We start from the raw sequence: 16,816 nt of genomic DNA, 5'->3' as shown, positions 1-16,816 counted from the left end.
ATACTTTTTTCTTTACATAGTTGAATGTGCTGACAACAAAAATCACGCAAAAATTATCAATGGAAATCAAATTTATCAACCCATGGAGGTCTGGATTTGGAGTCACACTCAAAATTAAAGTGGAAAACCACACTACAGGCTGATCCAACTTTGATGTAATGTCCTTAAAACAAGTCAAAATGAGGCTCAGTAGTGTGTGTGGCCTCCACGTGCCTGTATGACCTCCCTACAACGCCTGGGCATGCTCCTGATGAGGTGGCGGATGGTCTCCTGAGGTATCTCCTCCCAGACCTGGACTAAAGCATCCGCCAACTCCTGGACAGTCAGTGGTGCAACGTGGCGTTGGTGGATGGAGCGAGACATGATGTCCCAGATGTGCTCAATTGGATTCAGGTCTGGGGAACAGGCGGGCCAGTCCATAGCATCAATGCCTTCCTCTTGCAGGAACTGCTGACACACTCCAGCCACATGAGGTCTAGCATTGTCTTGCATTAGGAGGAACTCAGGGCCAACCGCACCAGCATATGGTCTCACAAGGGGTCTGAGGATCTCATCTCGGTACCTAATGGCAGTCAGGCTACCTCTGGTTAGCACATGGAGGGCTGTGCGGCCTCCCAAAGAAATGCCACCCCACACCATGACTGACCCACTGCCAAACCGGTCGTGCTGGAGGATGTTGCAGGCAGCAGAACGTTCTCCACGGCGTCTACAGACTGTCACATGTGCTCAGTGTGAACCTGCTTTCATCTGTGAAGAGCACAGGGCGCCAGTGGCGAATTTGCCAATCTTGGAGTTCTCTGGCAAATGCCAAACGTCCTGCACGGTGTTGGGCTGTAAGCACAACCCCCACCTGTGGACGTCGGGCCCTCATACCACCCTCATGGAGTCTGTTTCTGACCGTTTGAGCAGACACATGCACATTTGTGGCCTGCTGGAGGTCATTTTGCAGTGCTCCTCCTACTCTTTCTTGCACAAAGGCGGAGGTAGCGGTCCTGCTGCTGGGTTGTTGCCCTCCTACGGCCTCCTCCACATCTCCTGATGTACTGGCCTGTCTCCTGGTAGTTCCTCCATGCTCTGGACACTACGCTGACAGACACAGCAAACCTTCTTGCCACAGCTCACATTGATGTGCCATCCTGGATGAGCTGCACTACCTGAGCCACTTGTGTGGGTTGTAGACTCCGTCTCATGCTACCACTAGAGTGAAAGCACCGCCAGCATTCAAAAGTGACCAAAACATCAGCCAGGAAGCATAGGAACTGAGAAGTGGTCTGTTCACCACCTGCAGAACCTTTATTGGGGGTGTCTTGCTAATTGCCTATAATTTCCACCTGTTGTCTATTCCATTTGCACAACAGCATGTGAAATGTATTGTCAATCAGTGTTGCTTCCTAAGTGGACAGTTTGATTTCACAGAAGTGTGATTGACTTGGAGTTACATTGTGTTGTTTCAGTGTTCCCTTTATTTTTTTGAGCAGTGTATATTCTAGACTCCCTCCATCCTGGCAACATTATAATGAAATTATTAGGATTTCTATTTAATTGCAGGGCCCAGTAACTAAACTAAATTCTCCGCGCCACTTTTTAAAATGTTTTTTTTACCTTTATTTAACTAGGCAAGTCAGTTAAGAACAAATTCTTATTTTCAATGACGGCCTAGGAACAGTGGGTTAACTGCCTGTTCAGGGGCAGAACGACAGATTTGTACCTTGTCAGCTCGGGGATTCGAACCTGCAACCTTTGATCCATTTACAGGGTGAAATGTGACAAACAATAAAAGAAGTGTTGAAAAGTGAAAAGTTATGGTCTGCAATAACTTACCTACTATACATAAACAAATCTCATTCCCCAACATTTTCCTCAATTCTTTGACCCAGTTTTTCACCTAAAAAGCAAAAACATTTCACATCGATTTACAGTTCAAGAAAACAACATTTCAACATTAGAACACAGAGACACCGATGCAAATTAAATATGAATATCAAAAGAAACCATTTTCCATAAGAATACATCTTGACATTTCTATGTAACTCATTTTTTAAATGATGTTCTCTCCAGAGCCTGTGTTCCTAATAGCACCCTGTTTCCCTATGGGCCCTGGTCAAATGTAGTGCACTGTATAGGGAATAGGGTGTTCTTTGGGACACGGTTCTCCGCTGTTCTCTCTGAGGAGATCATAGCTACCTTCTGGAAAGAGTCCTCGTCTGTGATGTCATAGACCAATATGGCTCCGTTGGAGTCTCTGTAGTAGATGGGACCTAACGCGTGGAACCGCTCCTGACCTGCTGTATCCTGGGGTAGAGAGAGAGTAGAGGAGAGAAAGAGTAGAGGAGAGAAGGAGAGAGAGAGAGAAAGAGAGGAGAGAGAGAGAGAGAGAAGAGAGAGAGAGAAAGAGAGAGAGAGAGAAAGAGAAGAGAGAAAAGAGAGAGAAGAGAGAAGAGAGAGAAAGAGAGAGAGAAAAGAGAGAGAAAGAGAGAGAGAGAGAAAAGAGAAGAGAGAAAGAGAGAAAAGAGAGAAAGAGAGAGAGAAAGAGAGAGAAAGAGAGAGAGAAGAGAGAGAAAGAGAGAAAGAGAGAGAGAAAGAAGAGAGAAGAGAGAGAGAGAAAGAGAGAGAAAGAGAGAGAAAGAGAGAGAAAGAGAGAGAAAGAGAGAGAAGAGAGAGAGAAGAGAGAGAGAAAGAGAGAGAGAGAGAGAGAGAGAGAGAAAGAGAGAGAGAGAGAGAGAAAGAGAGAGTCCACTGTTCAAGCCTCTGGAAAAAGACTGTTTGACATGGACAGTGACTGGCTACAGATTGGTGGCGAGAACAACATTACACACCAGGAAGAAACACCTGCAAGCCAGACTGATTCAGACAAATAATGTAAGCTATGCATCTCTCCCTGCCTGCAACAGACTGACTCAAATCACAATGGATGCCGAATTCCTGTTCCTATTGCATCAAATGAGGCAGGACCATATGTTACAGGACAGGGAGAGAGATCACTGCAGGACCATATGTTATAGGACAGAGAGAGATCAGGACCATATGTTATAGGACAGAGAGATCACTGCAGGACCATATGTTATAGGACAGAGAGATCACTGCAGGACCATATGTTATAGGACAGAGAGAGAGATCACTGCAGGACCATATGTTATAGGACAGAGATCACTGCAGGACCATATGTTATAGGACAGAGAGATCACTGCAGAGACCAGATCACTGCAGGACAGAGAGAGAGATCACTGCAGGACCATATGTTATAGGACAGAGAGAGAGATCACTGCAGGACCAGATGTTACAGAGATCACTGCAGGACCATATGTTATAGGACAGAGAGAGAGAGAGAGATCACTGCAGGACCATATGTTACAGAGATCACTGCAGGACCATATGTTATAGGACAGGGAGAGATCACTGCAGGACCATATGTTACAGAGATCACTGCAGGACCATATGTTATAGGACAGGAGAGATCACTGCAGGACCATATGTTATAGGACAGAGAGATCACTGCAGGACCATATGTTATAGGACAGAGAGATCACTGCAGGACCATATGTTATAGGACAGAGAGAGATCACTGCAGGACCATATGTTACAGAGATCACTGCAGGACCATATGTTACAGAGATCACTGCAGGACCATATGTTATAGGACAGAGAGAGAGATCACTGCAGGACCATATGTTACAGAGATCACTGCAGGACCATATGTTATAGGACAGGAGAGAGATCACTGCAGGACCATATGTTATAGGACAGGAGAGATCACTGAGGACCATATGTTATAGGAGGGAGAGATCACTGCAGGACCATATGTTATAGGACAGGGAGAGATCACTGCAGGACCATACCCTCTGTTATAGGATGAGATCACTGCAGGACCATATGTTATAGGACAGGAGAGATCACTGCAGGACCATATGTTAGGACAGGGAAGACACTGCAGGACCATATGTTTCTTCGAGGAGGAACAGGAAGTCAAAGCAGATGAAGGGATCTAATCCTGTTCAGAGCCCTGTTTAACTGAACAGGATGCCATTAACCCAGAGGAGCTCCTACACGCTGACAGAGGTGCTGAGAAGAGAGAGAGCAGGCCTTACCCATATAGCCAGGTTCACCCTCTTCCCTGTGATGTTGAGCTTCTTGGTGAGGAAGGAGGCCTGGAAGAGACAAAACACATAAGTCTTGTGTCTGGAGAAACACACACACAGTAACAGGCCCTGTTTAACTGACACAGTATTAACTAGATTCAGCTCCTATCAACAAGGTGCTGTGAAGAAACACGTACGACTCAGGGAGGAACAGGGACGGACATCAGCTGAGACACGGGCCCTGGTGAACAGGGACGGACATCAGCTGAGACACGGGCCCTGGTGAACAGGGACGGACATCAGCTGAGACACGGGCCCTGGTGAACAGGGACGGACATCAGCTGAGACACGGGCCCTGGTGAACAGGGGCAGACATCAGCTGAGACACGGGCCCTGGTGAACAGGGACGGACATCAGCTGAGACACGGGCCCTGGTGAACAGGGACGGACATCAGCTGAGACACGGGCCCTGGTGAACAGGGACGGACATCAGCTGAGACACGGGCCCTGGTGAACAGGGACGGACATCAGCTGAGACACGGGCCCTGGTGAACAGGGACAGACATCAGCTGAGACACGGGCCCTGGTGAACAGGGACAGACATCAGCTGAGACACGGGCCCTGGTGAACAGGGACAGGCTCCAACTTGCCAAGTCTTACCTGGCAGTGGATGTGTCATCTGGAAAACCATCCCCTTTTAGCCCAGTTATCTACCTGGAAAACCATCCCCTTTTAGCCCAGTTATCTACCTGGGGAACATGTTCCTTCTTAATGTAATGGAAGAACTACACCATATACTTTGACAACTTCAGTAAATTAAGTCATTCTGTTCTCATCCACAGTAATGATCTGGTTCTAAGTAGCTCTGTTGCGGTAACATCGTCATCATCTCTCCATTCTCTACCTCATTAAGACATAAAGAGATTCCATAATGAAAAGAGCTCTGATGAGAAATGAAGGCGGAATAGGAAGACAGTTGGTGTTCTACTCAGGAAAGGCTAGGCAGTAACTTTATAATTCACCCGACCGTCAGAGGAAAGATTACCAGAAAGGAGATCCTAATTTCTTTCTCAGACTGACATCTCAGCATCTGCCTGCCTCGGAGCTTTAGATTTTTACAATAACTGACAGTTGGAGAGAGTGAGAGAAACAGATAATGAGTTTTAAAACAGCATGAAGATACAACAACATCTGCTAATGTCATTAAGGCCCAGCCAGATATACCAGGCTATCTGAGGACACATTGCATCACCGCTCTCAGTCCACAAGCACATGATCACAATCACTTGTTGCTCAGCAGGGTTCTAGAATTCCAGTCAGTCCCCTGTATCCACGGTAACCAGATAGTACAGCAGAACAGTCAAGTAGTCTAATCCAGGAATACCTGAGGATACTGATGGGATTACTAGGTCTTGTTAAAACACTGGGGAGCAGTGGTGCTAGCTGCGTCACTACAGACCCCGGTTCGATTCCAGGCTGTGTCGCATCCGACCGCAGGAGACCCATGAGGCGGCACACAATTGGCCCGGCGTCATCCGGATTAGGGGAGGGTTTGGTCACATGGGATGTCCTCGTCCCATCACGCTCCTCGTGGCGGGCTGAGCGAGATGCACGGTTGTCAGCTGTACGGTGTTTCCTCCGACACAGTGGTGCGTCTGGTTAAGCGAACATTGTGTCAAAAGGAAGTGCGGCTTGGCGGGGTCGTGTTCCGGAAGCCCCGCGGCTCTCGACCTTCGCCTCTCCCGAGTCCGTATGGGAGTTGCAGCGATGGAACAAGACTAACTACCAATTGGCACGGGCCCTGGTTAAATTGGATAACCCGAAATTGGGGTGAAAAAGGGTCAAAAAAATACAATTTGAAATACATTTGGGAGCATTTAGATGTAGTTTTTATTTGGACACAGATTCCTAACTAATGAATATCAGGGAAAGTAGTCTGAAGACGAAGCCTACTGTGTGAGGTATGACAGCTAGGGTCAATTATTGACCATCAGTGTTCAGTTCATACATGACGCAACACCTCTCAAATGTTGACCTGTCGCTATGGTTTTTCTTTCTGTAGCTGTAAAGACAACACAGACCAGGCCATTTCCACACGCTTCACCCAGGCATGCAGATGCCCAGTTAGGGTAGAGACATGTTCAAAATGTGCCTTGGTGGAGGAGGGCATAAAGACCGACTCCCTGCCCCACAACTAAACCAGTTACCTCCAAAGCATCTCGTTCTCCTCCAAGACAGAAACTAACAACGAAAGTAAAAAAAGGTGTGAACTCAGACAACATACCACATCACAATCACAGGCAGACTTTCTCCAGCAGGAGGGTATTTTTACCCAGCATCCTTAGCTTCTAGAGCTGACCAGGATCTATAGTCGGCTCTGGGCAGAGCTAATGGCCTGGCTGTCTGCCTGGAGCCTCGGTCTCTCAGCCAGGACCAGCCCATTGATGACTGACTGACCAATAAAAAGCTTTTATCTGCTCTGAAGAGGTGGAGACTAACAGAGGAATAAATAAAGTGCCCTGAGGAGAATTGGAGTCTGAGGGAGAGAGACAAAGAGCTCTGACAGAGAGAGAGAGAGATAGGGATGAGGTGAGACGAGGGTCGGACCTCTCATCAGGCAAGATTAGGCAGGCTGACAAGGGTGACATGTTCTGAGCTCAACTGACCAAGACGCATCCCCCAACAACACAAAACCTCACATAATTCTGCCCAAAAACAATGACAATTTCTCTCAACCAGTGGCATATTGGCTTTTTTAGGTGAGCGGTGATGTCACCCGGTGATAAGAAGTGCCCACTTTGTCAAAGGCAGGGGCGTAAAATATTTATCTTGTCCATTCCCAGCGTGCTGTTGGAGAGATCGGTCGCTGCAGCTTTCCACCAACACCACGACAAAAAAAACCAAATCTAACATCAATCATGTAGCAGATATAGGATAAGGTAGAAAGAGTATGGGGCGTTTTCTGCAGCCTTCAGGCTGGAGATAAAATGGACGACAAAGTAACGAGACTGAAACTTTTAGAAATCAGTGGTTTCAAGTTTTGTAAAGAAAATACGTGTGCATTTGTCGCTAAACAACATTAGAAATAGACTCAGGATATATCTCCTCCTGATGAAGTCAGGTAGCTGATATTCACAGTTTAAAAAGATTGATTAGTCACAGGAATCAGGACTAATAAAGCCAATGCAATGACCTGTTTTTACAGACGGTGGGCCTAATGCACGGATGGGCATTCACACATTAACACACGGATGGGCATTAACACATGGATGGGCATTAACACATTAACACATGGGCATTAACACATTAACACACATTAACACACGGATGGGCATTACACATTAACACATGGATGGGCATTCACACATTAACACATGATGGGCATTAACACATTAACACACGGATGGGCATTCACATTAACATTTCACACATTAACACATGGATGGGCATTAACACATTAACACATGGATGGGCATTAACACATTAACACATGGATGGGCATTAACACATTAACACACGGATGGGCATTAACACATTAACACATGGATGGGCATTAACACACACACATTAACACACGGATGGATTAACACATTAACACACGGATGCATTAACACATTAACACATGGGCATTAACACATTAACACATGATGGGCATTAACACATTAACACATGGATGGGCATTAACACATTAACACATGGATGGGCATTAACACATTAACACATGGATGGGCATTAACACATTAACATACATGGGCATTCACACATTAACACACGGATGGGCATTCACACATTAACACACGGATGGATGGCATTAACACATTAACACACGGATGGGCATTTAACACACATTAACACATTAACACACGGATGGGCATTAACACATTAACACATGGATGGGCATTAACACACGGATGGGCATTAACACACGGATGGGCATTCACACATTAACACACGGATGGGCATTCACATTAACACACGGATGGGCATTAACACATTAACACACGGATGGGCATTAACACACGGATGGGCATTCACACATTAACACACGGATGGGCATTAACACACGGATGGGCATTCACACATTAACACACGGATGGGCATTCACACATTAACACACGGATGGGCATTCATAACATTCCATTGAGGGCCGATGTCACAGAATGTTCTGTCCCACTCCTCGCCCCTACCTGGGCTCGAACCAGGGACCCTCTGCACACATAGACAACAGCCACCCTCGAAAGCATCGTTACCCATCGCTCCACAAAAGCCGCGCCCCTTGCAGAGCAAGGGGAACAACTACTTCCTGATCTCAGAGCGAGTGACGTCACCGATTGAAACACTATTAACGCGCACCACCGCTAACTAGCTAGCCGTTTCACATCGGTTAGGCCGACATGGTAGGTTACACCCCAGTAAGCACGGCTCTTTGTTGTGCTGTACGGGACCGCAGTCCTTTTGTTGTGTTTTACAAATGGTAGTCCTATCACATACAGCGCATTCAGAAAGCATTCAGACCTCTTGACTTTTTCCATACTGTTGGGTTACAGACTTATTCTAAAATTGATTCAATTGTTTTTTTTTCTCCCCCTCATCAATCTACACACAATACCCCATAATGACAAAGCAAAAACAGTTTGAAATTTTTGCTAATTTATATATATTTTTTAAGATAAAAATATCACATTTACATGAGTATTCAGACCCTTTACTCAGTACTTTGTTGAGACACCTTTGGCAGCGATTACAGCCGGTGTAGGTAGTCATCGGAAATAAGAATTTGTTCTTAACTCACTTGCCTAGTTATATTATTAAAAACTAGATCTAAAATAAATAACTTCCAGGCAGACTTTAATTTGCATTGGTCTCCTATAGCAAACTAGGCAAGGAGAGGGGGGAGGTGAGGAAGTGAGTCAGAGACCTTTCAGACAGCAGGTATAATGACTACAGCAACCCAAAGAAACAGTTGTTCTCCTATAGCAAACTAGGCAAGGAGAGGGGGGAGGTGAGGAAGTGAGTCAGAGACCTTTCAGACAGCAGGTATAATGACTACAGCAACCCAAAGAAACATTTGTTCTCCTATAGCAAACTAGACAAGGAGAGGGGGGAGGTGAGGAAGTGAGTCAGAGACCTTTCAGACAGCAGGTATAATGACTACAGCAACCCAAAGAAACAGTTGTTCTCCTATAGCAAACTAGACAAGGAGAGGGGGGAGGTGAGGAAGTGAGTCAGAGACCTTTCAGACAGCAGGTATAATGACTACAGCAACCCAAAGAAACAGTTGTTCTCCAAGGGAGCAGAACCAGAGCTCAACTCACTGCCAAATGGATGGTTTAACACATTCATGAATCTGTGGGCTCTGTCGGCAGATGGCCAGGCTGTGGGCCTGTCGGCAGATGGCCAGGCTGTGGGCCTGTCGGCAGATGGCCAGGCTGTGGGCCTGTCGGCAGATGGCCAGGCTGTGGGCCTGTCGGCAGATGGCCAGGCTGTGGGCCTGTCGGCAGATGGCCAGGCTGTGGGCCTGTCGGCAGATGGCCAGGCTGTGGGCCTGTCGGCAGATGGCCAGGCTGTGGGCCTGTCGGCAGATGGCCAGGCTGTGGGCCTGTCGGCAGATGGCCAGGCTGTGGGCCTGTCGGCAGATGGCCAGGCTGTGGGCCTGTCGGCAGATGGCCAGGCTGTGGGCCTGTCGGCAGATGGCCAGGCTGTGGGCCTGTGGCTCTGTTGGCAGATGGCCAGGCTGTGGGCCTGTGGCTCTGTTGGCAGATGGCCAGGCTGTGGGCCTCCAACTCTCATGTCTGCTTATTTTACTGTACATGCAGCAGCTGGAGTCTACAGGGTCAGCTCAGGTCAACGTCCAAGCTTCCTACGGCGATGTTTAGCTTCCTACGGCGATGTTTAGCTTCCTACGGCGATGTTTAACCTCCTACGGCGATGTTTAACCTCCTACGGCGATGTTTAACCTCCTACGGCGATGTTTAACCTCCTACGGCGATGTTTAACCTCCTACGGCGATCTGATCCAATCACCAGGGTCAGCTCAGGTCAACGTCCAAGGTTCCCACAGCGATGTTTAACCTCCTACAACAATCTGATCCAATCCCCAGGGTCAGCTCGGGTCAACGTCCAAGGTTCCCACAGCGATGTTTAACCTCCTACAACAATCTGATCCAATCCCCAGGGTCAGCTCAGGTCAACGTCCAAGGTTCCCACAGCAATGTTTAACCTCCTACAACGATCTGATCCAATCCCCAGGGTCAGCTCAGGTCAACGTTCCAATGCTTCCTCCTACGGCGATGTTTAACCTCCTACGGCGATGTTTAACCTCCTACAGCGATGTTTAACCTCCTACAGCGATGTTTAACCTCCTACAGCGATGTTTAACCTCCTACAGCGATGTTTAACCTCCTATGTTTAACCTCCTACAGCGATGTTTAACCTCCTACAAAAATCTGATCCAATCACCAGGGTCAGCTCAGGTCAACGTCCAAGGTTCCCACAGCGATGTTTAACCTCCTACAACAATCTGATCCAATCCCCAGGGTCAGCTCAGGTCAACGTCCAAGGTTCCTACAGCGATGTTTAACCTCCTACAACGATCTGATCCAATCCCCAGGGTCAGCTCAGGTCAACGTCCAAGCTTCCTACAGCGATGTTTAACCTCCTACGGCGATGTTTAACCTCCTACAGCGATGTTTAACCTCCTACAGCGATGTTTAACCTCCTACAGCGATGTTTAACCTCCTACAGCGATGTTTAACCTCCTACAGCGATGTTTAACCTCCTACAGCGATGTTTAACCTCCTACAGCGATGTTTAACCTCCTACAAAAATCTGATCCAATCCCCAGGGTCAGCTCAGGTCAACGTCCAAGGTTCCTACAGCGATGTTTAACCTCCTACAACGATCTGATCCAATCCCCTTGAACCGTTTCCTTACCATATCTCTTCCTCATCAGATGGACATTATGGCTCTGTTCCTCATGTAACACGCGATGGAGTGGAAGACATAGAAGGCACAGCCCATTAGACCTATACACTGTACAGTACCGAGGCACAGCCCATTAGACCTATACACTGTACAGTACCGAGGCACAGCCCATTAGACCTATACACTGTACAGTACCGAGGCACAGCCCATTAGACCTATACACTGTACAGTACCGAGGCACAGCCCATTAGACCTATACACTGTACAGTACCGAGGCACAGCCCATTAGACCTATACACTGTACAGTACCGAGGCACAGCCCATTAGACCTATACACTGTACAGTACCGAGGCACAGCCCATTAGACCTATACACTGTACAGTACCGAGGCACAGCCCATTAGACCTATACACTGTACAGTACCGAGGCACAGCCCATTAGACCTATACACTGTACAGTACCGAGGCACAGCCCATTAGACCTATACACTGTACAGTACCGAGGCACAGCCCATTAGACCTATACACTGTACAGTACCGAGGCACAGCCCATTAGACCTATACACTGTACAGTACCGAGGCACAGCCCATTAGACCTATACACTGTACAGTACCGAGGCACAGCCCATTAGACCTATACACTGTACAGTACCGAGGCACAGCCCATTAGACCTATACACTGTACAGTACCGAGGCACAGCCCATTAGACCTATACACTGTACAGTACCGAGGCACAGCCCATTAGACCTATACACTGTACAGTACCGAGGCACAGCCCATTAGACCTATACACTGTACAGTACCGAGGCACAGCCCATTAGACCTATACACTGTACAGTACCGAGGCACAGCCCATTAGACCTATACACTGTACAGTACCGAGGCACAGCCCATTAGACCTATACACTGTACAGTACCGAGGCACAGCCCATTAGACCTATACACTGTACAGTACCGAGGCACAGCCCATTAGACCTATACACTGTACAGTACCGAGGCACAGCCCATTAGACCTATACACTGTACAGTACCGAGGCACAGCCCATTAGACCTATACACTGTACAGTACCAAGGCACAGCCCATTAGACCTATACACTGTACAGTACCGAGGCACAGCCCATTAGACCTATACACTGTACAGTATGCTACTATTAGATCTGATCAATAAAAACACACTTAGCAGTCATTCTCGAGGCACAGCTCATTATTGACCTACCACACTGTACAGTCACCAGGCAAAGCCCATTAGTCTGTACACTGACACCTAATACCTGCCACAGCATCATGAGACCTATCACACTGTACATTACCATGAGGCACAGCCCTCATTACATCATAGGGCCTATCAACCTGACATTAAAACCTCCCATTAGCATCATTCTCTAGGAGGTCATTATTGACCTGACAACTTAAGAAGTCCCATTAAATGAGGTCTGTCAACCTGACATTAATACCTGCCATTACATCATGAGGGCCTGTCAACCTGACATTAATACCTCCCATTACATCATGAGGGCCTGTCAACCTGACATTAGTACCTCCCATTACATCATGAGGGCCTGTCAACCTGACATTAATACCTCCCATTACATCATGAGGGCCTGTCAACCTGACATTAATACCTCCCATTACATCATGAGGGCCTGTCAACCTGACATTAATACCTCCCATTACATCATGAGGGCCTGTCAACCTGACATTAATACCTCCCATTACATCATGAGGGCCTGTCAACCTGACATTAATACCTCCCATTACATCATGAGGGCCTGTCAACCTGACATTAATACCTCCCATTACATCATGAGGGCCTGTCAACCTGACATTATTTAGGCTATTTCTTTCCATGTAAATCCCTTGGTCTGTGAATCTTCCTGAAATAGCAGCTAGCTCTAACAGGAAGCCTCCTGGCTGCAACGCCTCCTGGCTGCAACACCTCCTGCATCACGTCACACCCCTTGGGTTCAAGCGCTGTTTGAAATCTTTTCCTTTAAAAAAAAGGAACGATTCACCCATTTTGAATGTTCTCTCTCTGAGCTACGTTCTATCTATTCCAGGGGTCATAAGAAGTGCACTATATAGGAGATATGAGGGGTCATTTGGGATGCAAGCCCCTCTCCAGCATAGCCTCGCTCGCCTCTGTAGCCTGGATCCATCTAAAGGTAATATTTTAAAGCATTTCCTGGCATGCTTCCTGGCATCCAATCACAGCGCAGGAGGCAAGGAAATTAACATACAGAGGGGGTGTAAGAATAGCTTCTCTCAGGGACTGTTAGTGATATCACTGTATGGATGGAGTATTACAATAGCTTCTCTCAGGGACTGTTAGTGATATCACTGTAAAGTCTGTATGGATGGAGTATTACAATAGCTTCTCTCAGGGGCTGTTAGTGATATCACTGTATGGATGGAGTATTACAATAGCTTCTCTCAGGGACTGTTAGTGATATCACTGTAAAGTCTGTATGGATGGAGTATTACAATAGCTTCTCTCAGGGGCTGTTAGTGATATCACTGTAAAGTCTGGATGGATGGAGTATTACAATAGCTTCTCTCAGGGACTGTTAGTGATATCACTGTAAAGTCTGTATGGATGGAGTATTACAATAGCTTCTCTCAGGGACTGTTAGTGATATCACTGTAAAGTCTGGATGGATGGAGTATTACAATAGCTTCTCTCAGGGGCTGTTAGTGATATCACTGTAAAGTCTGGATGGATGGAGTATTACAATAGCTTCTCTCAGGGACTGTTAGTGATATCACTGTAAAGTCTGTATGGATGGAGTATTACAATAGCTTCTCTCAGGGACTGTTAGTGATATCACTGTAAAGTCTGTATGGATGGAGTATTACAATAGCTTCTCTCAGACTGTTAGTGATATCACTGTAAAGTCTGGATGGATGGAGTATTACAATAGCTTCTCTCAGACTGTTAGTGATATCACTGTAAAGTCTGGATGGATGGAGTATTACAATAGCTTCTCTCAGACTGTTAGTGATATCACTGTAAAGGATGGAGTATTACAATAGCTTCTCTCAGACTGTTAGTGATATCACTGTAAAGTCTGTATGGATGGAGTATTACAATAGCTTCTCTCAGGGACTGTTAGTGATATCACTGTAAAGTCTGTATGGATGGAGTATTACAATAGCTTCTCTCAGACTGTTAGTGATATCACTGTAAAGTCTGGATGGATGGAGTATTACAATAGCTTCTCTCAGACTGTTAGTGATATCACTGTAAAGTCTGGATGGATGGAGTATTACAATAGCTTCTCTCAGGGACTGTTAGTGATATCACTGTATGGATGGAGTATTACAATAGCTTCTCTCAGGGACTGTTAGTGATATCACTGTAAAGTCTGTATGGATGGAGTATTACAATAGCTTCTCTCAGACTGTTAGTGATATCACTGTATGGATGGAGTATTACAATAGCTTCTCTCAGGGACTGTTAGTGATATCACTGTAAAGTCTGGATGGATGGAGTATTACAATAGCTTCTCTCAGGGACTGTTAGTGATATCACTGTAAAGTCTGGATGGATGGAGTATTACAATAGCTTCTCTCAGGGACTGTTAGTGATATCACTGTATGGATGGAGTATTACAATAGCTTCTCTCAGGGACTGTTAGTGATATCACTGTATGGATGGAGTATTACAATAGCTTCTCTCAGGGACTGTTAGTGATATCACTGTATGGATGGAGTATTACAATAGCTTCTCTCAGGGACTGTTAGTGATATCACTGTAAAGTCTGGATGGATGGAGTATTACAATAGCTTCTCTCAGACTGTTAGTGATATCACTGTATGGATGGAGTATTACAATAGCTTCTCTCAGGGACTGTTAGTGATATCACTGTAAAGTCTGGATGGATGGAGTATTACAATAGCTTCTCTCAGACTGTTAGTGATATCACTGTATGGATGGAGTATTACAATAGCTTCTCTCAGGGACTGTTAGTGATATCACTGTATGGATGGAGTATTACAATAGCTTCTCTCAGGGACTGTTAGTGATATCACTGTAAAGTCTGGATGGATTCAGATGGAGAATTCACGGTCGATGTAGGGCTCTGGTCAAAAGTAGTGCACTAAATCAAATTGTATTTGTCACATGCGCCGAATAGACCTTACAGTGAAATGCTTACTTACAAGTCCTTAACCAACAACGCTTTAAAAAGTTAAGAAAAATAACCTCAGCAATAAAAGAAAAGTCTAGATCTGTGTTTTGGATTCCATGGTCAATAAATATTTGGTCCTGTGCTTAGCCTATGGCAGTTCTTGGAACATTTACAGAATAAACCAGTCAACCAATCAACCCAATGGGTATTGGTGTGTTTCCAATACCCAGAAGAGAACAGAACCACTCAGAAGAGCCACAAATTCAGCAAAATAGAAACGCCCCTTAATCAGGACCCTGTCTTTGAAAGATCATTCGTAAAAATCCAAATAACTTCACAGATCTTCATTGTAAAGGGTTTTAACACCGTTTCCCATGTTTGTTCAATGAACCATAAACAATTAATGAACATGACCCTGTGGAACGGTCGTTAAGACACTAACAGCTTACAGACGGTAGGCAATTAAGGTCACAGTTTTGAAAACGTAGGACACTAAAGAGGCCTTTCTACTGACTCTGAAAAACGCCAAAAGAAAAGATGCCCAGGGTCCCTGCTCATCTGCGTGAACGTGCCTTAGGCATGCTGCAAGGGGGCATGAGGACTGCAGATGTGGCCATGTCCGTACTGTGAGACGCCTAAGACAGAGCTACAGGGAGACAGGACGGACAGCCGATCGTCCTCGCAGTGGCAGACCACGTGTAACACCTGCACAGGACCAGTACATCTGAACATCACACCTGCAGGACAGGTACAGGATGGCAACAACAACTGCCTGAGTTACACCAGGAACGTACAATCCCTCCATCAGTGCTTAGACTGTCCGCAATAGGATGAGAGAGGCTGGAGGCCTGTTGTAAGGCAGGTCCTCACCAGACATCACTGGCAACAATGTCGCTTATGGGCACAAACCTACCGTCGCTGGACCAGACAGGACTGGCAAAAAGTGCTCTGCCTCCCCCCCAGGACATTTAAGGGAAAATGCTGGGCGCTGGAGAGGTTTTGGCATTCAGGTACTGTGGGGTGGGGGTGTTGGCTTTCAATGAGGGCTTATCACTCAAGTGGATGCAAAACACCTGCTTCTGTATCAAATCTCACGTGGTGATGTCATTATACATGGCAGTTAGGCCTCATTTGCATGTGAATGATTGAATCCATTGAAAGGAACAATATTTCTAAAACAGCTCAATTCAGCTGCATTGCAAATGGGGGGAAAAAATAAAGAATAATAAAAATGTGTATTATATAATAGTGACCTAATAAGAATATTCCCTCAAAACAACACCCATGAGATCGTTATAGATTCATTGTGAACAGGCCATTTCAATGACTTCCCAGGGACCCACAACAAAAGGATGGTTGTTATGTGTGTTTGGGTTTTGTAACACTGCAGAAGCTCCAGTCCAGCATGTAGTCAGTCTACTGGACCAGAGGAACACACAACACCAGCATGTAGTCAGTCTACTGGACCAGAGGAACACACAACACCAGCATGTAGTCAGTCTACTGGACCAGGGGAACACACAACACCAGCATGTAGTCAGTCTACTGGACCAGAGGACACACACAACACACAACACCAGCATGTAGTCAGTCTACTGGACCAGGGGAACACACAACACCAGCATGTCGTCTACTGGACCAGGGAACACACAACACCAGCATGTAGTCTACTGGACCAGGGAACACACA

General features: G+C 46.3%; 1 protein-coding gene across 1 annotated transcript in view; it reads right to left on the bottom strand.

Moving 5' to 3' along the window:
• Positions 1–16,816, bottom strand: part of rab21 (RAB21, member RAS oncogene family) — a 57,068-nt gene that overhangs the window by 29,285 nt on the left and 10,967 nt on the right. The window contains exons 2-4 of the mRNA XM_042316951.1: positions 4,086–4,145; positions 2,185–2,292; positions 1,822–1,885 (exon numbers count right to left, since the gene is read on the bottom strand). Of these exons, the coding sequence (XP_042172885.1) occupies positions 1,822–1,885; positions 2,185–2,292; positions 4,086–4,145 (232 nt within the window). The remainder of the gene's footprint in view (positions 1–1,821; positions 1,886–2,184; positions 2,293–4,085; positions 4,146–16,816) is intronic.

Source organism: Oncorhynchus tshawytscha, unplaced genomic scaffold, assembly GCF_018296145.1.
Source record: "Oncorhynchus tshawytscha isolate Ot180627B unplaced genomic scaffold, Otsh_v2.0 Un_contig_4380_pilon_pilon, whole genome shotgun sequence".
NCBI classification, from domain to species: domain Eukaryota; kingdom Metazoa; phylum Chordata; class Actinopteri; order Salmoniformes; family Salmonidae; genus Oncorhynchus; species Oncorhynchus tshawytscha.
This window is presented reverse-complemented; position numbering and strand designations above follow the sequence as displayed.